The sequence below is a fragment of the Glycine max genome, chromosome 4 (genome assembly GCF_000004515.6).
Source record: "Glycine max cultivar Williams 82 chromosome 4, Glycine_max_v4.0, whole genome shotgun sequence".
Taxonomy (NCBI): domain Eukaryota; kingdom Viridiplantae; phylum Streptophyta; class Magnoliopsida; order Fabales; family Fabaceae; genus Glycine; species Glycine max.
This window is the reverse complement of record NC_016091.4, coordinates 31,078,524-31,104,045: the sequence shown is the minus strand read 5'-3', so window position 1 is coordinate 31,104,045 and position 25,522 is coordinate 31,078,524. Positions and strand designations below refer to the sequence as shown.

Genomic DNA, 25,522 nt, shown 5'->3' with positions numbered 1-25,522 from the left:
AGCAATTCCTCATCTTTTGCGTATTCCCCCATCTTCTGACAATACATCTTTAGATGGTTCTTGGGACAAGTAGTCCCCTTGTACTTGTCAAAGTCCAGCACCTTGAACTTGGGAGGGGTGATGATATTGGGTACTAGGAACAACTCTTCTAGATTAGCAAAGGAATAATCTTCACCTCCTTCAATGGCCCTGAGCCTTTCCTCTAGATGATCCGCCTTTCCCTTTTCGGCCATAGCAGGAGGGGCTCTTCCCACTGCAAAATGCAATGGTTGTGGTTGTGGGCGAAACTGAGGGCCCTCCAAAGTGTTTTCAAAGGGTATACCACCAACTGCTTGCCCTTCAGTGGCATATCCGAGCCAAGGCTCGAAGTCAGCTAGATTGTGGTGGGGAATTTCATGTGTCTCCCCCATGGTTTGAGAGATATGTGCCTGATCAGATTGAGGTTATTGGTTCTCAATGAGTATCGGAGTGGAGTTATTGAGATTTTCATTGAGAGTGTATGCCACATTGGGTGGTGTATAGTTGGGAGGTCAGCCATATGGTGGGAAGGCATGCTTGTTTTGAATTTGTGCATAATGGGGGGCCGCCCGTACTTCCCAAATCTTTGCCTACCATATTTGAGGTTGGATGATTCATTTGCTTGAGGCCAGATAGGAGCATCGGGTTCACCTTAGCGACAGCGCTAGTAGCGGCAACTATAACCGCATTGACTTACATTATCTTCTTCATGCTCATCATGGCCTCCATCATTGTGGCCATTTGCTCTTTCATGGCCTCCATGTCGGCCTTCATCTTCTCTTGCACCTCCTCTGCTTCACCCATTACTCTAGCTCTAGCACGAGTTCGGTGAGGGCACCGTAAAACATGTGTTTTTTTTCTTTTTTATAACAATGATTAAGTTCTCTTTTATTTTATTTTATTTTTCAAGGAAAGAATGCAATGAGCAATGCAACCAATGAAAAGCATGGATGCATGCGAATGATGTACAGTTGAAGTATTGAGAATTTTTACGCAGGATATGGGGTTGAATCAATTTAGATTTTCAACATGGTCCATGACATCTTTGTCAAGGTGAAACTGGAAGTAACAAGGACATCAACAATCCTAAATATGTTTGGCAGTAGACGAAGCAGTGATATGATTCGATTCATCTTTTGCCCCAATTTTGCAAGACGGTTACTTCCATATTTCAACTTGACTTAATGAACCTTTTTGTAAAAGCATGAGCTTGGTTCAACCCTATAATCCAAGGAATGGCAATTCTGATCGCCAATACTTCAACAACATCTCATAGGGATGAATGACTCGGGCATACTTTAAGCTATGCATGGAAAATGTAATTATGAAATTGAGATGCCCGAAGAAACACCATTTCCTAGTTAACCATGCATTAGGTACCATGTTCAATTATTTTGTTTTGTTGTTGTGTGTGTTTTTTTTTTTTTAGAAATGGGTTTATGATCCCAACATGGTTGGCTCATGGTGCCTAACACATGCAACTAAGAATGTAGTGTGAAGTTTCACGCTTCCCCTTTTTTTGTTTTTGTAGAGGAAAACACAAGGATGAGCAAACACGAAAACAAATGGTATGCAATTTTGCAGATCAAAAAGTTTGTTGAACGCATATGCATGATGATGCCATGACTCGTGCAAAATGTGAGGCTGGAATATGATAACGGACAAATGCAGGAACGATATGTTCATTATGATGTTATGAAGAGATGCTTATGCGATGCATGATATGAATGCATTTTACGGACACGAGAGCTCAGAAAATTATCTCTTCTTACTTGCGCATTTGGGGGCGCAGTGCCCCATGTGTACAATTAAGAAGGTGATATGGACCTTTCGACTTCCCGTGACAAAGGACGAGACCAACATACAATGCATGCTAGAGATAAAATGCGGGAGTGACTTGATTCGCACTGATTTTTGGAGTAAAAACGTGGGATAAACTCATTTTATTCAGAAAGTTATAACTAGTCAAGATCTGAGCGACAATACAAACTTCCTAGCGGTTTCTAACCATATGGTCGCTTAAGTCTATCATATGCTGACAATAGCTGAGAAGTCCGTGGATCTCCTTGGGGGCGGAGTAGGTGTCCGCCATTGCTTTGGCCTTGGCTAGCAATCGGGGAAGTTCTTGACTCCTGTTCAAAGTAAGAGCAAATCGGTCCATCTTCATTGTTGTCTCTTGGTGCAATGAATCAATTACCCTTTCCCTTGCTTCCCTTTCTGCTGATATCTTGGCGTACTCATCCTCTAGCCTTTGCTCGTGAGTCGCCGCTAGATTTAGCTTCTCTTTGCACTTATCGATGATGGCCCACATATTCCCTTCAGTCTCGCTTAACTGTTGGGATAAATTTCTTTTCGACCTAAGGCAAGCCTTTAGCTCGTCCTTCAAGATCATGCCTTTGACCCGTGATGATTCCTTTCACCTCTTCGGAGCTTGAGCTCACTATTGCTGCCCTATAAAGCCCCTCAAAACTTGTTTTGGTCGTGTTTTTCCTTTCGGGCCTTCTTGGTTTCTCATTCCAAGGCTTCATCGGTGGCCATATTGACGTCCCTTAGTTCATCATACTCTCTTCATACTTTGATGGCTATGGACTTGAACTTCTCTTTGACTACCCGGGCTCTTTCAAGCTTTGCCTTTAAGGCTTGTACCTCATCACTTTCTTTCGAAGCTTTAACCTCACTGTCTCTCACAGTCTTTAGATTTGGGAGCCAATCCAATCCTTGTGTCCGGACTCTCAGCCACTTATGATAGCCGCCGATGATCCCATTACTGCTTCCCCTAAGCTCTCTGTCCTTTCTTCACGCCGCATCCCATGCCTTGCGAACTCCTTGGAGTACCCTCGCGTTGTGGTCACTGAAACCCCGTGCGATGAAAGGCGTGATGCTTTCGTCTGATGGCACTCCTCTCATGGGGTAGCCAAGCTGTCTTATGGCGAGGACGGGATTATAATTAATACAACCCCTTGTTCCCATCAAGGGAACATTTGGACATCCTTCACATGAAGATAGAATCATGATTCTTCCTTCCTTCTAGCGAGGGAACAAATTAACAGACGCCCCTCCATGCTAGCCAAGAGTTGGTCCCAGTTCGCCTTTCCTTGTTCGACGCGCGAGCGGTGACGTTGTAGCGGATAGACGGGCCTACCTTGTTGGAGAAAAAGGTGTGAAACCAGCCACACATAGAGAGCCAGTGCACAACAAACAATTCTTGCGCCACTCTTTTCACATCCCCGGTCGAACGTGTCATACATGGCCAAAATGGCGACGACCGGGCTTTCCTTGCCATGATGAAAGGCGAGGAAAGCGTCAATCACTGCTAGGTCCACTAACCCTTCCATATTCGGAAAGAGGACAACTCCAAAGATCAAAAGCTCCAAGATGTCAATAAAAGAAAGCCCATTTGCCTTGATTTTCCAAGGCCTTTGCCCTTTCCTCCAACACTTCCTTGGTACTCCGACTACCCCATTCCTGTTTTGCTTTACCTGGTCCAACTCTTGTGCTGAGATTTTCACTACCTTGGCAACTCTTGTCGTGGAAGGATAGAACCTAGATGGTGATATGGCTTCCTTCCTCCCAGTGGGCATCCCAGGATTTCTTCAAACTCTTTCACAGTCGGCACTAGCTGGAAGTCCTCAAATGTGAAGCACCTTAGGGGCTGGTCATAATATTGGGAAAGGGATGCAATCGGTTCCATGGAGACTTCTACCCTAGCTAGGTCCCAAATCTTACCATAGGCTTTGCGGAAGGCTTGCCGTTGAAGTTGACCCATTAATTGCCCCAACTCTCGTAAACTAGTGACCACTAAGCTCTTGATTTTGACTTGCTAGAACCTCTTTTTAAGCGAAGGCTTTTGACTTGATCCCATGTTTTACTAAAGTGAAATAAAATCTAGTGCGAATCAAAACTCCGACATCTATCATGGGTGGAATGGATGAATGCATGAAGAAATGCATATGACACAGATGCAATTTACGAATACGGGAGCCCGAGAAATTGTCCCCTTCTTGGATACAACGTTTGGGCAGCATGGCACCCAACGTATGTTTTTAAGAAGGCGATACGGACCCTCTGTCGGTTTGCTAAAGTGAGGGGATCAAAGACAAAACCCACACATGATGCATATGCGAGAGGCACAACACGGGGATGTACATAGTATGACAATATTCACAAACAAATATAAGCAAAAGGGTATATGATACTTGTGCATGGCAGTGTGAAAAATGGCACGCAGCGCGTTTGCTCCGTGCCCCTATTTAAGGGACCTATAAGGGAGAGAACTAACTAGGCATTTAGTGATAACCCCCAAGGTAGTCATATCTCTTTTGATAGTTTCTAGAGGTATCATTCTCTTCGAAGAACATATTGCAGCAGTAGGGACTACTAGCAACAATAAGTTTTCAAAGAGAAAAGCTCTAGATGAGGGTTCACTGTAATCAAGCAAGTCGGAGACCTAGCATGATCACAGATTCACCTCCGCTCCTTATGTTCCCATGAACCCGGGTATAGGGCCCTTTTTCACTCACAGTGTGTGCAAATAGTGTTGGTGTTTGTGTTCATCAAATGAATAAATATTTATCTCATGCATACATTTTAAAACGCACTAAAAGCAATAAAGAGTTTATATACACAAGAACATAATGAAGGGAAACCAACAAAGGGATAAGTCATGGTAAAACATTGCACAAGATTAAATGGCCTAACTCTCTAAAAACAGTCCCCAGCGGAGTCGCCAACTGTCGCAACCTACCCTTCGGTATAGGGCGACGCGTGACTCGCGGGATGCGTGTTCCACGAAAGGAATACGCGCGGAGTCGCCACCAACGTTTATTTGAGGAAAACGTCAAAAAAACCGGAAAAGACGCGATCTACGAACTTTTAGTGAAAGGTTCGGGAGTTGTATTTACGCACGGGGAAGGTATTAGCACCCCACACGTCCGTCCCAAGGGACGACAGCCTTTAATCGAATGTGCGAACGTGACTTTGATTTTTATGTTCCCTTTTTATGTCTTTATATCTTTTATACCCTTTTTATATTTTTCTCTTTTTGTGGTCGACAAGGGTGTTTCCCTTTGCTCCTACGTATTCCTCAATTGCGATGAGGAAATCAGACCTACGTAGTTCTTTCTTATCAAGTGATTCTTTTTTACTTAAGAGGTGATCATTTTAAGGCGTTGGACCTTAAAAATGATCCATTTTACTTAGTAAGAAATTGAAATGACAAACTTCAAAAACCTATTTTTATGGACGAGCTTGACTAGGCGAGTTGATTTTAGCCTTAGTTTCACTTTAGTTATTAGTCAATTCGGTTAAGAATGAGAAATCCCAAAGAGAAAACGTCCGATTGATTTTTCGCTTTATTTTACTAAAAAGATGTTTTTCTTATTATTATATTATTTTTTACCTCTTTTTGATTTCCAACGTGGTTACGGCACGACCGAACGGTCGGAATTTATTTTAACCGAAGTTAACGGATAATACAATTCAAACGATCGGTGGAAATTTATTTTATTTTTAAGTTAAGCGAGAAATGACTTAAGTAAAATGGCTTAAGCACGTCAAAAGGGGTATAAAAAGTAAATGAAATGAGAATAAAAATACACGAAACACAATGTGGACCACCATGAGTACATAGAATGAATCGAAAAGCTTGGTTCGAGGTACTTACCCGTTGAAGATCGAAGAACGATGAAGAACGAATGAAGAACGTCGAAGAACGGTTGAAACCTTTGCGAAATTCTTCATGGAAAACGTTACGGAAATGTTTCGGAAGCGCCTCGGCTTAGATTTTCTTCACGGAAACAATTTTTCCAAGCAAATTCGAAAGAGAGAGAAGTGCCTAAAGGGCTGAACCCTTTTCTTCTTCACTTCCTCCCCTATTTATAGCAAAATAGGGGCGATGGTTGCCGCCCAGCTCGCCCAGGCGAGCCAGGTTGCTTCCTCTAGAAGCAAAAGCCTTCTGGAGGAATCTTCTGGAGGGCCCAAGTGGGCCTGGTTGCTATTTGCACCCCCATTTTTACTAAGTACACCCCCTCTGCTTTTTTTTGGTGATTCTTTTTTCGTAAAGTTACGGAAACTTATGAGTTTCGTAACGATACTTGTTTTCTTTCCGTAATGTTACGGAACCTTGTGGATTACATAATCATCCCCTTTTTGACTTACGAAATGTTACGGAACCTCACTAACTGTGCAACGATGCTTCCATTTGATTTCCGGTGTGTCACGGAACCTTACAGATTGTGCATCAATATTTTTTTTGGTTTTCCGGCATGTCCCGGAATTTCACAAATTGCCTAATGATGGGTGCCAAGCACCTCACAAGGACCAAAGAAAAGTCGCATGTCATCAAGCAAAGGTCCCCGGACGAAATTAGGGTATGACACAACCTTAGAATTCTTAGAGAACTCACTAAGACATTACAGTTCACCCTTTAAGTTCCTTTTTTTAGGAAACAAATGATGGTGTATATTGTTGGAGCATAGAGCCTTGTCATGGAAGATGTAGTGTAGTTATTTTATATTTCTATGTATTTTCCTTATGTGTTGTATAATGTAAATGTTACGAGAAGTAAGTTGTATTTAAATAATATATTAGAACAAGTGGTATTTATATGGTTATCTATTAGCTTCCACATGAGATTATTGTAAAAATATTTTTAACTTTCACATCTCTAGAAATCTTAAGCATAGTTACGGTAATACCCTTAGGGTGTTACACATGTCATGTTAACACAATCAGCTTTACTGGATTCAGGGTAAGTTTTCTCTTGACACACATCAATTTATACATGATGCACTTGTTAAAAAATCACATGATACTACATGCGAAAAGACATGCTCATTGTGAAGGTACCACTATATGATTTAATTGGTAATAACAAAAATTTAATTACATTTAAGTTTGTTCATAGTAACTTGGACCAAATATGTTTTTAGAAGCTAAAAATAGCATATTTGTTCGTGTAAGTCATAAATTGTTCTTAATTACACTAAAGTTTTTTATTTCAAAAATTTGTTTTTATTGGTGAAAAGACGAACTTACAAAATCTACAATTTAAGTCTCTAATGAAATAGAAACACTGGTGTAAACCTTTTTACTCAAACATTTTAAAATTAATGTTTTTAGTTCCTGAACATTTTTCATCAATTTTTAGTCCTTTATTTTGTCCTAACTTTTAGTCCTTTAACTTTTTTTCATCCTTACTTTAGTCCCTTAAAGGATGAAAAAAAGTTAAAGGACTAAAAGTAAGAAAGAAAAAAAGTTAAGGAACTAAAAACAGACCTAAAAGGTTTAGGAACTAAAATTAGAAATTTTAAAAAGTTTAGGGAGTAAAAAGATAGTTTATCCAAAAAATAATATAAATCACGTATAATATACTATTGGTTTATCATATAGTAAAGTAAATAGCTCTCTTAACTTGATTACCATACAGTAAACAAAAGCAGACATTACTCTTGCTCATTTTGACACATGAAAATGTTTTATCTCTAAATTTATAGTATTATCTATATGAAATTTAATGTAGCTTTTTTGTCACAAGTGGTATGGAATTATTTTATATACATTGTTAATCTTTTACATCCCTTTACAAAATTTAATAAACATTTGAGTTGTGCTTTTTAGCTGGAATATATTTGAGTTGACTTTTGGGCATGAAATCGCAAATCATGCACTTCAACTTTACCGGGTAGACACATTAGTTGTTGAGGTCATTATTGTTGACATTATTGGGGTGACCATGACTACTCATAATAGTGGTGACTATCACAGTCAGTTTTAGAATATATTCGATTGCGTAATGAAGAAACTAAAACAAAATATTTAACTAAAAAATATGATCCTTTTTCTAAGTGAGTTATTTCAATTCCATAATTTCTTTTCTTTGACTAAAAATGATAAGGTATATCCAAAAATTCTTTGAGTAAGAAAAAGGTATTTCTTGTCCATTGTAACTGAAACATAAACATAGGTGTACCACCTAAGTACATGATCACCAATGCATTACATATCATCATAAAAATTGATGTCATTAGCAAGCATGATTCCTTAATCAAAATCTTTATGAATAGGATTCATTGAAACCATTGTAGATGATAAAGCTTGTGTAGAACTTGAAACATGATCATGATAATTTGAAATAAATGGAACATGCTAGAAGAGGCTTAAATAGTCACTACTAAAAAAGAGATCTTTTACGACACCGTATTTACGTCGGTTATACGAAAACCGTTGTAATAAATAAAGCGGTGGCATTTTCGTAAATAATAATATCTTTTTAAAGACGGGTACCTTAAAACCGGCTTAAAAAATACTTTATGAGAGCGGTTTTAAAAAACCGTCTTTGAAGTCATGCGTTTTTTCAATTTTTAAGTTGACGTGGCACGTTATAACTGGGTTAGCTTTAACAACCCTATTTCTTACTTTTTCTTGTATGGTGACTCTTCATTGTCGTCATAGAGAGAGTGGGGGAGAGAGAAGAAACACTTTGCCCTCTCATCTTTGAGCTCCAATGGCGATGAGTTGTAAGTTGAAGAAGGACGAGATCCAGAGGCTGAAGAAGGAGATCGATTCGCTCCGGCGTCCAACGGTGGAGCTGCATGAGTCAGAGACAAGCGCGGCACTGAAGAACCTCCTCGAAGAGAGAGAAAGAATGGTGGCATTCCTAGAGACGAGCGCAGCACCACCACCATCGCCACTATTATTCAAACCTTAACCCTCCTCACCCTCACCCTCAGCCCTCTTTGCTCGTCTTTTCCAGTGGGACTGCCTTCAATGGCGTCGTCGAGGAGCTCAAGAATTTCACCACCCGCGGCGCTCACATTCTCCCCGTTTCCGACGATGGAGGAAGCACTGGTGAGATTGTTAGTGTTCTCGATACTGTGTTATGTTAAATTAATAATTATGATTACTAGTGTTTCTACATTTGGGAATTTTTGTGGAACCAAAATTCGGGGGCGAGGAATTAGGGATTTTGATTGATTGGGTGCGGGCATGCATTGCAGGTGGTCCTGTTGTTGGAGACATACGTTCCAGGTGCCTGAGGTTGTCTGTTCAGAGTACCGTTGAGGCTCTCGCAGTTCGAAATTTGGTTGGGCATCATCTACCACTTGATCCACTGCAAGCTAAATCAGAATGGTTGGTACCACATTCTTAATTATTGTTGTCAAGCCGTAAAAGTTTGTTTTAATAGATTTTCCTTCCTTTTCCATTTTGAGAATCCATTTTTGTGGGAGCATGAATTAGTGAGACAACTATGGGAGGATATTGAGAGTAAAAAACCAAACAAAGGAAAATTGGATGGATGGGCATGGCGGGGCAGCTCTGATAACACTTATACTGTCAAGAAAACATTAGTTGGGTAATTTTGATGATGCAGGGAAATTGTTCTGGTCAGTAAAATGTGTAGTCATATGCGAATTCAATACTGCTAGGCAAGATGACAAAATTCTTGTCTGAATGGTGGAAGGTGCTTGTGATATTGTATGTTTTTTTTCTTCTTCTCATAAACTGAACGGGTATATGTGAGGATATGTACCCATATCATGTATTTCTGTTCTCTGGTTTGTCTATGGATTTTGTGAGAGAGCAAATTCAGCTATTAATGAAATCTTTATTTGCTGTGAAAAAAAAAGAAGCTAATTATACACTTTGCCGATAATGGAATTTGTATATCCTACGGAAGGCATTAGGTGCTAGCTAGCTAAGTATTTTAATTAAAAATATTGCTTAATAGAGCAACCAGCTCTGTATAACAAATATTTATATAGAAAGAAAACAAGCATGGGATGAGAATTTTTGTATGAAAGTTCTGTATATGAGTTGTATCATTATTTGCATCCAAAAAGGTTGGTCCCTTAGAATATCAAATTTGTAATTGTGTTAGCTAATGATGATTGTCTCATCCCCCAAAGCCAAAAGGTTAAAACTCAATAACTGCACTTTTATATTATTAAATCACGTGTATTAACTTTTAAAAGTTTTTTATGTGTGCATAAGATTTATTTCATAATTGTTGATCTCTTGTTAGTTCTTGAGCTTATTTCCTAGCAAATGGATCTTTTGTGTAACTTCATTTCTCTCCACCAGTTTTACCAATATACCAATTTTAAATTATAAATATTTGTGTAGGAGCATGCCAACCTCTGCTGCGCTGGATGTTGTTGCCAAACATCTGAATTTGAAATTTTTTGAGATATATTGCTCTTCAATGTCTTTTAAGTATGAAAATACTTTTTGGTGGCTATTAGACATGTAATTATTTTATTTAATTGTTATTCAAAACCAGGTCCCCACGGGTCGGAAATTCTTTGGTAATTTAATGGATGCTGGATTATGTTCAGTCTGTGGTGAAGAAAGTTTTGGGACAGGTATGTGTTTGCTATTGCATTAAGAGGAGCAAAGTACAACTTTCAACTTTATTAAAACCTAGTTTTAAACTTTTTATCTTGTGATTATTCCTTGTGTTTGTGGATAGGTTCTGACCGTATTCGTGAGAAAGATGGAATCTGGGAAGTTTTGGCCTGGCTATCTATACTTGCATATAAAAATAAAGATAAACTTGAAGACAAGCTTGTCACTGTTGAAGACATAATTCGCCAGCATTGGACTACTTATGGGCGCCATTATTATACTCAATATGACTATGAAGTATGATGCAATCACATTTTCCTCCTGATTTGTTATAATCTGTTTTGAGAATCAGTTAGTGACCTCAATTTTTTTTTCCTTAAAGAACGTGGATGCAGGTGCAGCAAAGGAACTGATGGCATATTTGGTCAAGCTGCAGTCCTCACTTTCAGAAGTCAATCAGTATGTTAATTTTAGTACACTAACAATAGAGAAAAAAGAACTATTATGTGATGTAAGTCATGATATTGATAACCCATTTTATAAGAAAAATTTTCGGCCCTAGCTAAGAGATATAACACAAATTTGTTATGGTAATTACGTTATGCTTGATTGAATTTGATTAGTTTTAAAATTTCACTACTAGTAATTCAAAATAATCAGACTCAAGACAAATTTGTTCAATTTTTGTTATTTTTTAGTCTTGCTAATGTTTATGAACAAAATTATTTGGTGATCTTAAGGCTTGGTTTAGTTTTCCTCTGCTGCTCATAACTTAAATTAAGTCATTACAAATCATTGTGCTAACTGATTGAGATTTCTGTGAAAAGGTCAGGAATTTTAAACTTGCTGCCAATTGAATTTCAGCACAAGGTAGGAGTGTTTTTGCTTTGTACACACCCAGGATTAACGGGATCTTGCCTAAGGAGTGTGTTAGATTTGGTACTTGGCAGTTTGGATTATCAGATGCAATTATACAAAGATACTAATATTAATCTTACTTAGGGGGTTTACAAGTTTCAAAATTTTCCTAGTTGTACCTTATGGCAATTAATCTCACATGACTATTAATTATTAATTGCCATCTTACATGGTTACATTTTCATGATTGGTGTTATGTATCTTGAACTATATGCTTATTATTTTCTGTTGATCCATGTATTTTGGTTTCTTGAGGATTGATTGGTATGATTGTATACTTTTATTTGTTGGTTTCACATTCCTCATTCAGTCTCCTGCAATGGAATTTATTGGTAAGAAGATCTTGAAAAGTTCTACATATAAATCCTTCATCCAGCACAAAATCATTGTTCGTGAACCTTGTTGAATTTATGTAGATGGTTTCCATAGTCATCTTTGCCTATTCAAATCATGGAAATGAATTTTGGTATAGTGGTTTTTAATGCATACTTTCTTCTTTCTGCCTTCTTTATTGGACATGTTCATTGATTTTTCAAAGCCAGAAACGAAAAGGGCACTGCTAAACAAAAGTTCTGAGGATAAAATACAAAAGTATGGTAGGTCCAAAGCTGGATCTCGTGTGGTTCCATATCAAGAAGATGAGAGCCAAGACTCAGTTCCTGTCAGTATCGTCTCTAAAGATCTCCAAAGGAATGACAAAGAGAGTGAAGATCTCCAAAGGAATGACAAAGAGAGTGAAGATTTATGGCTGATCCGTGATCAGTTACATCAAATTGAGAACCAGCAGTCAAGTCTACTTGATCTTCTGCAGGTTTGTTAGTAATAAATTCCCTCAATCAAATTATTTTATCTCTGCTGCTTAATTCTGCAAATTACTGGAGCGAAGGCTAGTTAATACTGTCATCGTGTTCAATTTTCTCTCTTTTTATGTCAAAGTAGCATTTGTGCCAATTCTTTAATATATATATATATATATATATATATACATATTTGTTTGATTCAAATTAATTAATAATTACAAATTTTATTTATCATTTATCTTTCAATCTTAAATTAATAGATATGATAAATATATTAATTTATTGATTCAAAAATATATATTCAATATATTTTTTATTAAATAATATTTATATTTATATAGTATATATGTATGAGTGGATGATAATTTTATATTATCATATATTTTTATTTTTTTAACATACTTTTTTCCTCCTGTTTTTATTTTTTATTTAATTACAAATTTTCTTATTTCATTGTCTTTTTTGAATTTTTTTTTGTTTCCTCTAAGTTTTTTATTTGCATTTTTTTTCTTATAAAATAGTTTTTCTTTCCTAGAATAAGTTCTTTTGTATGATTATAGATTTTACTAACCAGTACTTTTAAAATATTAGTTAAAGAATAAAAAAATGTTTATTATGTAAACAAGAACAAAATAGATAATAGATTGTATAATTTTTCACTTCTCAATAATATTAGTTTCTTAATTATTCTTATCATGCAATTGACATAAGGACATTAGTTGGTAAAACTATAAATATTTTGGAAAAGAGTTGAGATTTTCATTGCATTCGGATCAAGCTATTTCTATATATTAGAAATGGACGTATTATTAACAGAGATGGCATTTGTTTGTGAAGATTCGAGAGGGAGACACATGTCGACCCCACAAGGAATGTTCATAATTAAAGTTAATAGTTAATAGTTAAAAAGACATTCAATGCTTAAGTATGACAAATTCGATTAATAAAAAGACACATGAATTGTATCATGAATACGTGAGCTAAGGGGATGAGTCTATTTCAATAAATATCCATCGTTTAAATTAACGTTAATAGTTAAAATTTAAAATAATTTATATATTCATATATAATTATATAATTGAGATTTATTTTTCTATTTTTTAATGAATATTATCAGTGAATTTTTTTATTTAACGTCTTCGTTTTCTATTTGTGAAATTTTTTGCAAGTATTTTAATTTTATAAAACAATTATTTTTTAATGAAAACTTTTTTGATACTTAAGCTGTTAAGCATTCTTCCTTGCGGTTGCAACTTTTCATTTTCCATTCTATTTTACCATTGAAGTGCTTAGTCAAGTTAGGTTCCTTATTCTAATAGCAGATATTCATGACTCTCTCTCTCTATATATATATATATATTGGCATGATTTATTTCAAAATATGTTCTTATATTTTTCATTTTAGTCAACTGTATATAATTATCTCAAGGTTTAAATTGTTTTTTTGTTGTTATTGTCTGGGATGCATCAAGCTGATTTTCAGTGTTTTTGATGGTGGTAGCTGGTTTTTATTTGTTTAATATTATCTACCATGTAGACAAATGGAGCTAATATCCTATGTGCTATAGAGGGTTTTTAGCTACTTGTATTTTTTTTGCCTTTGTTAATCCTGTCATTGACTGGTAAGCAGTTGAAACTGAGAAATACCGCTCTGAGCTTGCTAAAGTTCGTGCTGAGCTTGAACCTTGGGAAAAAGCATTAAAAAATAATAGTCAGCATTAAAAAAGCATTTAATTCGATTTAGTGGATATACTTATAAAATAATTTAGACTTTTGAGTTAGAGTAAGTCAGAGTAACCTGCTGGAATTTTCATTTTTTTCAATGTACAATTACTTTTTCTTTTTGTAAACAAGGTCATTACTCATTACAAGTCCGAATTTGGATCAACAATGCTGGAAAAAAAAATCTGAACCCATTAAATTTAATTAGATTGAATTAAAAAAAAGATTTATTATTAAACATTTTAACTTTTTTTTGTATCGATTTGGATTCAATTCCAGTTAATGATTTTATTTTGTTTATGAGATAATCATATAGTTCAAAAATAATGATTGAGCTACATTGGGCTATTTAGAAAGTGGAAATAGGGTTAAACTCAAAAAGGGTTATACTCAAAAAATGGAATACATAGAAAACTAGTAACACAAACCAAAGTTTCTGCTTCACTTTAATTAAGAGGGCATGTTTCTGACATGCATGCTCGAGATTCTTGGGGGATGCACTTATTTATTTATAATGAATTACTCTATACATGTGGAGCAGAATCTCTTTATATTTTCCAGTAGGTGGATGTTTAATATAAGACTATTCTTGATTTAATTTGCAGCATGAAGGTGCTTCTCAAGCCTTTGAAGATGCTCAAAAGAAGATGAAAAGCATATCAGAAACAGTGATAATTTGCAGCATGAAGGTGCTTCTCAATTCTTGATTTAATTTACACTAAAACTTGTTTCTTATAAAAAGGACTGGAGGTAGTACTTGAATAGTTGAATTTAAAAACACAGTGATAATAGCAATTTTATATTGGTTTTGGAGGGAGTATAGTCCTAGGAACCTTTTAAATCCTAGTTGGGGAGTAAAAGCAGACTGTAATAATACCCTTGATTGAATAATATTTGCCAATGATTGATGATCTATTTGGTTCTGTAATGTTTTTGGTGTGCTGATAATACTTAAAATGGATGTTTGTTTGATAAATATAATTAGGATATCATTTGGTAGTTTAATTTATTATGTGAAGATGCTGGATTTTTAGGTTAATAAATTTATTCATACAATAGGTTGGTTTGAAAGTTAGATAACGTACGTGGCTATTATTTCCTAGTATAGAATTTTAATTTTTAAATTAGCATTGAGTTGAAAAGTTGAAATATTAGGAAGAATGCACAACATATAATTATATATATATAGTAGTTAAATACTAATACAAATTAAGATAGTAATTAGCTCTAATAAGTTAAATTAGCACGTAGTTTGTGATTTTTCTATTACTGACTCACATATGTGTATTTTTACATTTAGTAAACCACAATCATGCACTTTAACATCACATCAATAAAATTATAAATTTCGCACAAATAATAAAAAAAATTCATTATTCTACATCGGTTGAGTGATAAACGATGTAGAAACCCTTCAAATTCTACATCGGTTGACTTATAACCGATGTAGAAACTTTGTCATTCCTACCCATTCTACATCGGTTCAGTAACAAACGATGTAGAAAACCTTCAAATTTTACATCGGTTGACTTATAACCGATGTAGAAAACTTGTCATTATTACCCATTCTACATCGGTTGACTGATAACCGATGTAGAAACCCTACCATTCAACATCAGTTTCAACCTTAGAACCGATGTAGAAAACTCACATTCTACATCGATTGATCTACAAAACCGATATAGAAAGGTCACCTTTCAAAGACGGTCCTCCAAGCGATGTCGGTATTCAACGACACTGTGTTACCACCACGCGTCATAACCGATGTAGAAAGACCATTAGAATCGATGTAGAAGGCCTTTTTTTTAGTAGTGAGTGTGTTATGTTCATGTTCAAAGCTTTTTTTCAAAGATGGGACCTTTTCAAAAAACATATATAATAGATAAGTTAAAAAACAATTTGATAGAAAGATCATCCAATGTTGATAAAAACAGTTTTCACATAACCAATTTAAAGAAAAAATTATGCATCTAGAGGTGTGTTAGAGAGAAAGCAAGTTAAAGACTCAAGAAGAAAAGTATAAACACTTGTTTCATAATGATTCACTCTATGCTCACTTCTCCTTCAATCTTAGAAGGGTTCCACTAATCAAAATAGATTACAAAACAAGTATTCTACCCTACCACTCATAGCTTACAACAAATACTCTGTAGGTCACTTCCAACACACCCTCAATCTCTACATGAGACTGAAAAGCACCCGAGTATTTTGTTTATCATTAAGTCACTCCTGGTTTTCCAAACAACAAGTTTGAATGATTACACATCAAATAACTCTCAAAGAGAAGACATACAATATAAATCTAATTACGAAAAAACTTTGCTAAGCAAAGAATAGCTCTCTAAGCACTCTGTATACTATTTTCTAGAGGTGAAATTTGTATCAGAGCAAATAAGGGCAACACTTCCAGATATTAGTATTGTCGCAACCTACCCTTCGGTGGGGGCGCGAAAAGGCCAAAGCATGGGCCAAAGCTTTTGTCTACAAGGGAGAAAACAAGTGGAATTGCCACAAATTTTTATTTGAGGAAAATGCTAGAAAAACCAAAAAGATGATGGTCTACAAATTTTGAAAATGAGGATTCGGGAGTCATTTACGCACGGGGAAGGTATTAGCATCCCACGCGCCCGTCACATGGGACGACAGCCTCTAATCGAGTGTGCAAATCATGACTTCAATATTATTTATTTTCCCTTTTTATGTTTTTTATGTATTTTCCCCTTTTTATGTTTTTTTATTTTTTGGGGTTGACAAGGGTATTGCCCTTGCTCCTACGTATCCTCGGGTGGGATGAGGAAATCAGACCTACGTAGTTCTTTAAGTATGAAATTTTGTGTGTTACATTGATTTTATCTTTTGTGAAAGATTAATTTTAATTGCGAACAAAAGTCATTTAAGGCGTTGGACCTTGAAGTGATGTTTTTAAACTTTTGAAAAATGGAGAGAATCGTTAAGGTGTTGGACCATGAAACGATCTCTTGATTTTTTTTATGAGAGGAGAGAATCGTTAAGACGTTGGACCTTTGAACGATCTCTTGATTTTTTTTATGAAATGAAGAAGTTTATGAGTTAGTTTTTTGTTGGTTTTTTCTTATTAATCTTCATTCCTTTTTAAAAGATAACTTGCGGTGTTAATGATCGGTTAAAACTTACTTACAAAAGAAAAGCGATTACTGATGATCGAAGAAGGAGATGAAGATGCACACAAACAATAAAGAGGACCCCCAAGGGTGCATAGAGTGAATTAAGAACTTCAAAATCAAAACTAATCGGTCGAAGAACGAAGAACGATGAAGAACGGACAAAGAACGACCGAAGAATGATATAGAAATCGATTGCAGTCGTGATTCGGTGCATTTTAGCTTCTTTTTCTCTTCTTTCTTCTTCTTTTCTCTTCCTTCTTCTCAACTCTGGACCTCTTGACCTTGGAACCTCTTTCCTTCAGCCCCCTCACGCTTATTTATAGCAAATGAGGGGTGGAGGTTGCACAGCAACTCACCCGGGCGAGCTGCTTGCTTCCTCAAAAAGTAACCTAGCTCGCCTAAGTGAGCTCAACTCGCTCAGGCAAGCTGGTTGCTTCATCCTTAAGCTTTCTAGTGGGCCCAAGTGGGCCTAGGGGCTGAAAAATGTCACAAAAGTGACCATTTTCCCCTTTTTTTTGAATATTTTGCACACTTCCTTTTGCACCATTCTTCCTTAGTGTTAAGCAGCTCAATTCAGCCGGCAAGAATCCAAATGTTGGCAAACGGTCGCCCCCAAACGAAATTAGGATATGACAGTTTCCCCTCTTTACTTATCTTTTATTGGAGATAAAATGGAAGTAAAGATAAAGACACTAATTTCGTTTGAGCAATCTCACCCTCCAACCGACCACAAGCGAAAGCCCAATCAACAAAATCTGTCAAAAGAAAGGGCATAAGAGGCATCAGGTATATCAACATAAGACCTTGAAGTCTTACAAAGTAAGGGAGACATCGAAGTCTCGATGAAAGACTCTGATATCCTTTGAAAAGATAAAGAGCAGAAGACATGATTGTCTTCGCATGCCAACAGACTTGATTGTCTCTAGAAGGCAAAGAAGACTATAATAGTCTTGAAAGTAATGAAAATGGATGACAATGATTGTCTCCGCATGCCGACAGACTTGATTGTCTCTAGAAGGTAGGAAAGATCGTAATAGTCTCAAAAACAACAAAAGTGGATGACCATGATTGTCTCTGCATGCCAACGGACTTGATTGTCTCTGGAAGGCAAAGGAGACTATAATAGTCTTGAAAACAAAAAAAGCGGATGACCATGATTGTCTCCGCATACCAACGGACTTAATTGTCTCTGGAAGGCAAAGGAGACTATAATAGTCTTGAAAACAACAAAAGCAGATGACCATGATTGTCTCTGCATGCCAACGAACTTGATTGTCTCTGGAAGGCAAAGAAGACATTAATAGTCTTGATCGAAAGACATTGAAGTCTTCGAAAAGGGGCAGATGACCATAATTTGTCTTTGTGTGCCAACGGACTTGATTGTCTCTGTAAGTCAAAGAAGACTGTAATAGTCTTGATCGAAAGACATTGAAGTCTTCAAAAAAAGGAAGATGACCATAATTTGTCTCTGCGTGCCAATGGACTTGATTGTCTCTGGAAGGCAAAGAAGACTTTAATAGTCTTGATCGAAAGACATTGAAGTCTTCGAAAAGGGGCAGATGACCATAATTTGTCTTTGCGTGCCAACAGACTTGATTGTATCTAGAAGGCAAAGAAGACTTTAATAGTCTTGATCAAAAGACAATGAAGTCTTCGAAAAGGGGCAGATGACCATAATTTGTCTCTGCGTGCCAATGGACTTGATTGTCTCTGGAAGGCGAAGAAGACTTTAATAGTCTTTGTCAAAAGACATTGAAGCCTTTGAAAAGGGGCAGATGACCATAATTTGTCTCTGCGTGCCAACGGACTTGATTGTCTCTGGATGGCAAAGAAGACTTTAGTAGTCTTTGAAAAAGTAGAGGTGCAGATGACCATGATTGTCTCTGCAAAACTATAGATTATGATAGTCTATGAAAAGGATGAAGACTTTGTCGTCTTGAAAGCATAAATGATGGAGGACCTTGAGTCCTATGAAAGACAAAAGCGAGGACTTTGAGTCCTATGAAAGATAAAGGTGAGGACTTTGAGTCCTACGAAAGATAAAAGTGAGGACTTTGAGTCCTATAAAGGCGAGGACTTTGAGCCCTATGAAAGATAAAAGCGAGGACTTTTAGTCCTACAAAACATGCCAATAGGTACTAGTACCAAAGGGCTTAACCTTATGAGAAAGCAGGAGGTTGAATCTTTGAGAGGGCCTCTCGTCCTAAACGAGAAATCTATGCACTTAAACATGAACATGAATTTTGGATGCAGATGCATGCAACCTTTATCTCGAAATGCAGTAAATGCAGGTTTTGTATGCAACAATGCAATGCAATGGAAATTTGTACAATGTTCATGATATTCTTTCCAATTTTTGTGATTTTGATTTTGATTTGATTTTTTTTGTTTTTTGTGGAAAACACAAATTGACTGTCTCTTTTTTGAAAGATGCGATAACTCACTCGACCTCACCTTATCTTTTGCAAATCTTTTTGGGAACTCCCTCAAAGTGTATGTTTTGCTTGATAATTTTGGAGTGACGGCAATGAAGCTGTTTGACGTTTAATCAATCAATTGAAATGTTGATCCTGGGGTTTTCTCCTTTTTGTCTTGAAAAACAAAACCTTCTATTATTTTGCACAACAAGGAAACACAAGACTTTGGGACCACTCGTACCACCCTATTGAAGAATAGCAATGGATTGTCGCACTTTGGTATGTGACCAAGTGAAGCTTTCTTGATTAAAGGTCATAGAGTGATGCCATGGGTCTGTTGATCCCACTGAAACTTGATGGCATGGGCTAATCTTGAAAGAATTTATATAGTGAAGGCTACCCTTGGATTCGAAAGGAATCCTAAGGAGTTCTGCATGAGTGGCTAATGTCAGGTGTATCCCACTATCACAATCGCCTTTGGGCATTTTCCATGAGTTCCTGGTCAAATGAGTTTTCTTCTTAACTATGTAAGTGCAAAACCTCGGGGATTCTTTTTTTTATTTATATTTTTTTCAACAATCACAAGCGTGTGTAGGTTTTATTCCAGAATCCCAACTTAAAAGCAAATTAGTAATTCCTTGATCCACGTGGGCTTGTAACGTGGTCAGGGGTAAGAAGGCTATGAAAGAAAGGATTAAAGGCTCAAAGAGTGTTTGAGGGTTATTTTGAGTAAGAATCTTGAGAGCGTCGCTTGTATTTTTGGGCTGGGCTTTACTCCTTTTGTCTCATACATTAATTTTTCATTGCACTTTTGTGCCTTTTTTTGTAAAATCTGGAGATCTTTTGTCTCTCTTTTTCTTTACTTGCCTTTGGTGGGTTTTCTTTTCTTTTCTTTTTCTTTTTTTTGTTGCCCAACCTCATGGATGTGTTCTTTGCATTGCTTTTCCCACCGGTTTAGCGGTGCTTCCCACTCAAGGTTTTTATTTTGCTTTTGCCTTTTTTGTTTTTGTTGTTTTTAGAAAACAAATATGCTTTGGCTCAGAGGGGGTAGCAAAGGATAAACTAGTGTTTGGGATGTTGCAACATGGTCATGTGTCATTTCAAATCTTGACTTAGATCCTTTTGTAGTTTGGATTTCGGGACAAAACCTTAATAACACGCCCCTGATTGTTTTTTTTATTATATTTTTTTTCAACCCTAATTTTTGCTTTGGCCGCCCTTTTGGGTTTTCAACCTACCGAGTGAGAAATTTTGATCTTCTCCTAGGTTCGCTTGAGGCTCATGCACGGTGTCTCTCATTGCCCCAGTGTAGGGCTCTGAGGTATCTATTGCTGCTTTTTGTCATGACCTTGTAGCAAGGAAAAATGAAAGAAACTGTGCAGATTCTCAGAAAATGAATTTTCAAGGACGAGAAACATTCAAAGGATTTTCAATTGACAGATTAAGTCGAACGACTCCTGTTCTTGATAAATCACTTTTCTCAAAAAAAAGACAACTTTAGGAATGATAAAATGAGGTCACATGAATGTCTGTACTTTTTATTTGAAACACATCAATCAAAATTTTTTTCTCTTTTTTCAGCTTTTTTACTTTTTTTTGTTTTGAACTTTACTCATCATTTTACGGCACCTCGACCAAACGTGTAGAACAAGCAATTTATGATTGAATAGACTCGAAGATAAACTCAAGAGTGCAAGTCACTTGAGCAAAAAAACCAATGGTTTACATTCACATTCCAGTGAAAGTTAAATAAGCAAAGATGTAATTGTGAGAGAATAGAGACAAGGATGTCAAATTTATCCACATTATTAGTATTGTAACTGTTGTTTACAGTAATGGCATAAACTTGAAAATCCTAATGAGTCTTTGGAGACATCTAACAACAACCTTCAAATTTCCCCATGCACAGTGTCACTTGCCAATGTCAGAATTCATAAGCAATTATCCTCCTCAAATTTTAGCCAGCCCGCATCAATTAGACTTTGCACCTTATGCTTCAAGGTCATACAATGCTCAATGGAATGCCCCGGGACTCCTCCATGATAAGCACATGTTGCATTCAAGTTGTATCCTTGGAAAAATGGAGGTTGGGGAACCTTGGTTGGGGTTATGGCTACCATTGAATTATCGAGTAGATATGGGAGCAAGTTAGCATATGACACCGAAATTGGGGTGAATTCTACAGGCTTTTTTGTTGGAAAATTCCTTCCCTGGTTGGTGTTTTGGTTTGTGTTAAGGGTGGTGTTTGGCATTGGATGTGTGGCATGCAGGCTTTGTGGCTGATTGGGTGCTTGGTAATGGGAAGGGCTGATATTGGCTGACTAATGACATTGTTGAGCTGGTGAGAAATTTGGCCATGTAGGAACGACAGTCACAACATGGGTTCCTTCCTCCTTCTCATCCTCTCTATTTTCCCCAGGCTTCTTATTTGTCAAAGCAAGATGATCAAATTTTCCTCTTTTTAGACCCACTTCGATTGTGTGTGTTGCAATCAATGAAATGAAGCTAAGTGCCTAAAAAGAGGCAAGTATTGGGTTGAAAAAAAGTAAAGGTTGATCTATGGATGAATGCTCTCCTAGAACTTAAGCTTTTGAATCCTAGAAAAACCATGATTTGTTGGCAGCCCAACCTCATTACAAGCCTAGAAAGTCCTTCGGATTCATTTTGTGGTTTATTTCTATATGGTATGAGATGAAATGCGAAGGTTAGGACTTGGGTTAGTTGTTTATGATGGAATGAGCCTAAACACTTGTGCTTGAGTGAAATAATGACTGTGAGGCTTTGGTTGATGATCTTTCCTTGATATCTGTCATTCTTACTAGCTTATTTCAATTGTGACTCTAGTACATATGTTCCTATCTTTGAAAAGCTGCATCTTTTGTGAAGTGACATTGATTGAAGCATTTCATGATATTCATTTCACATGATTAAATTTTTCTGTGAAACAAACACCACTTTGATTAACCACTGTATTTTGTCACTTAAGGACAAGTGCATTGTTCTTTCTTTGCTTGAGGACAAGCAAATCTGTAAATTTGGGGGAGTTTGTTAGTCGTCTTATACGACTAACTTTCGTATAGAAAACATTTTCTATAACTTGTATAGTTCCCCAATTTTTAGTTATTTTGTAGGAATTTTTATATAAATCTTGTTTTGTTTGAATAGCTGTCATGAGAGTATCTCCCATGTGATTTAATGATAAAATTTGCATAATTTTAGGTCAAAAGAGGCTAAAATCTTGAAGTGCTAAAAGGAGCAATCACGCTAAGCGGACCCTGTGGACTCAGCGTGCATCCACCGCTAAGCGCAGCTTCAGCGCGCTTAGCATGACAAGGGAATCTAGCAGAGCACAAGAATCAAGGCCATGCTAAGCGTGAGATCAGCCTGCTAAGCGAGAAGTTTGTCTTTTGCCAGGCTCAGCGCAATCCACATACTCACACTAAGCGCGAGGGTGGCGCTAAGCGCGATGTCGCGATTTCAGAGCCTATTTAAGCCTGAATTGTCAAAATTAGGGTACACAACAGATGATTTTGAGAGACCAGAGCTGCATATTTTTGCACAGACTTTGAGAATAGTGCTCTGGAAGCAGTAGAGAGGCAGCAGCTGTGCAGAGAAGCCTAGGGTTCTACATTTTTAGAGAGAATAGTGAATGTTAGAGTGATTATGAGGTGCTAAGAAGAGGAGGAGGGATCCCCCTTCTTGTGTAAGCAACAATTATTTGGTACTCTCTATCTCATTTGTGTTAGGGTTTCTGTGTATGGCTGGCTAAAAACCCTAGTTGGGAATTTCTAATGAACAGTTGATGTAATTACTTTTCATATCTAATTAATTGTGTTTTGTGTGTTCAATGCTTAATTACTGCATGCTCTTGGCCTGATCATCCATTTGTGTGTATTGTTAGGTGACTTTAGCATTGGGAAATGTACTGTTGCCTTAGAACTTGATAGAAGCAAGACTAAATAACTACATTACCAGGGATGGATTGTGGGGTTTTGGTTTTCTGAATATGTTGTGATGATAATGTTGTTTAAGTTAAGCCTAGTCTTACAAGAGGGATCTGCAGATGAAGCTTAGGTTAAATTAGTCTAAACTTACGAGGGATCTAGGTTTAGTACTTTAGGCTACAGCATAGAACACAAGAACATGATTAATTAGAGAAGTATCCTCATATGCATCAACTTGTTTGTTAGAAAGACCCAACACTTTCTACCTATTGCTGTCAACTGTTACTTAATAGTATTTACTGGTTTTACCATAAGAATTAGTCTATTTATGTTTTTAACCATCAATTATCAATGTTTGTTCCAAAAATGCCTTACTTCTGAATAAAACTTTGTCTAATAAGCAACAAAGAAGCCATGGATCTTATAAAGTTGAAGACCCCCGAAGAAGCCATGGATCTTATTGAAAATATGGCTGCAAGTGACATTGCTATTCTCAAAGATAGAGCCCACATACCAACAAAGAAAAGTCTTCTGGAACTTACATCGCAAGATGAGTTGTTGGCACAGAACAAGTTGTTGTCCAAGCAATTGGAAGCATTGACCAAAACACTAAGTAAGTTGCCAACTGAAATACATTATGCGCAATCTTTACCATCTACTGTTTTGCAGGTTGCAAGGTGTGCCATTTGTGGTGGAGCTCATAATTCTGACTGTTGTATCCCCAATGAAGAACCAGCTCATGAAGTCAATTATATAGGGAACCAGCCAAGACAAAATTTCAATAAGGTGGATATTCCGGGTTTCAGCATGGCCAGCCATATAATTCACAGTAGGGACAGTGGAGGAATCACCCTAGAAACCAGTTCAACAAAGACCAGGGTGGTCCATCTAACAGGCCACGACAACAAGGGCCTAGTCTCTATGATCGAACAACAAAGCTAGAAGAAACTCTGGCTCAATTTATGCAGGTATCTATGTCAAACCATAAGAGCACAGGGTCAGCCATTAAGAATCTGGAAGTCCAAGTGGGACAGCTGGAAAAACAGTTAGCGGATAGGCCGTCAAGTAGCTTTAGTGCTAACACTAAGAAGAATCCAAAGGAAGAATGTAAAGTTGTAATGACAAGGAGCAGAATGGCAATTTGGGCTGATGAAGGTAGAGCTGAAGAGAAGGTGGAGGGATATAAACAATAGTCGGCAACTGTGCCGGCACTGGAACCAGTTTCTGATTTTGTTGAACTTGAGGAAGTTGTGGAAGATGAAGATGACGAATAGGAGAGAGAGACACCAATAAAAGAGAGTGAAATAGAAATAAAGATGAAGGGAGACAAAGAAAAAGAAAAAGAAAAAGAAGAAGTAGAAAAAGAAAAAGAAAAAAATCAGAAAAAAGAAAAATAAAAAGAGAAGGTTGATAAGGAGAAAAAGAAAAGCAAGAATGAGGTTTCAAGAGAGAAAAAGAGAGAGATTACTTCAGTTGAAGGCAAGGAAGTACCATATCCATTGGTACCTTCCAAGAAGGATAAAGAGCGACACTTAGCCTGATTTCTTGACATCTTCAAGAAGTTGGAGATCACTTTGCCTTTTGGAGAAGCTCTCCAATAGATGCCACTCTATGCCAAATTTTTAAAAGACATTCTGACAAAAAAGAACCAGTATATCCACAGTGACACGATAGTTGTGGAAGGAAAATGTAGTGTTGTCATTCAACGCATCCTTCCCCCGAAGCACAAAGATCCTAGAAGTGTCACTATACCGTGTTCTATTGGTGAGATTGATGTGGGTAAAGCTCTCATAGACTTCGGAGCTAGTATCAATCTAATGCCTCTCTCCATGTGCCGGCGACTTGGAGAGCTAGAGATAATGCCCACATGCATGACCTTACAGTTGGCTGATCACTCCATCAACAAGACCCTATGGAGTGATTGAAGACGTTTTGGTTAGGGTCAAACATTTGATCTTTCCAACTGATTTTGTAGTGATAGACATTGAAGAAGATGCTAACATTCCCTTAATTATTGGAAGACCTTTTATGTCTACTGCAAATTGTGTGGTAGACATGGGGAAGAGGAAACTACAAATGGCCATAGAAGACCAGCAAATCAGTTTCGATATGTTTCATGAAGAGAAAGCTTTGCCTGACCAAAATGTTTATTTGAAGGTGAATGTGATGGAGAAAAAGAGACTAGAGAAGAAGGTTCTGGAAGTTGGAACCTTGTT

At 37.0% G+C, this 25,522-nt stretch overlaps 2 protein-coding genes across 3 annotated transcripts; both read left to right on the top strand.

Annotated features, from left to right (window-relative positions):
- The first annotated feature begins 10,069 nt into the window (after positions 1 to 10,069).
- Positions 10,070 to 14,656, top strand: LOC106798415 (phosphoglucomutase, cytoplasmic). Of its 2 annotated transcripts, XM_014774688.3 has the most exons (4): positions 10,070 to 10,379; positions 10,487 to 10,659; positions 10,745 to 12,091; positions 14,408 to 14,656. In XM_014774688.3, the coding sequence occupies exons 1-3, from the start codon at positions 10,331 to 10,333 to the stop codon at positions 10,922 to 10,924; spliced, it is 402 nt and encodes a 133-aa protein (XP_014630174.3). In that variant the 5' UTR covers positions 10,070 to 10,330; the 3' UTR covers positions 10,925 to 12,091; positions 14,408 to 14,656. The 2 variants fall into 2 exon arrangements, with proteins under 2 accessions (XP_014630174.3, XP_040870624.1); XM_041014690.1 differs by lacking the exon at positions 10,070 to 10,379 and having other exon boundaries at positions 10,481 to 10,659.
- Positions 14,657 to 24,907: 10,251 nt separating this feature from the next.
- Positions 24,908 to 25,231, top strand: LOC102663681 (uncharacterized). Its single transcript, XM_006579130.1, has one exon. It carries the CDS (start codon positions 24,908 to 24,910, stop codon positions 25,229 to 25,231), a length of 324 nt encoding a protein of 107 aa, XP_006579193.1.
- The last annotated feature ends 291 nt before the right edge of the window (positions 25,232 to 25,522 follow it).

Bases quoted from the DNA above. Each gene is read 5' to 3' on its own strand.
- LOC106798415 (XM_041014690.1), top strand. From the start codon at position 11,762: ATGCATACTTTCTTCTTTCTGCCTTCTTTATTGGACATGTTCATTGAT. The intron at 12,092-14,407 runs GTTTGTTAGTAA...TTTAATTTGCAG, and splicing joins GTCTACTTGATCTTCTGCAG to CATGAAGGTGCTTCTCAAGC.
- LOC102663681 (XM_006579130.1), top strand. From the start codon at position 24,908: ATGCCACTCTATGCCAAATTTTTAAAAGACATTCTGACAAAAAAGAAC.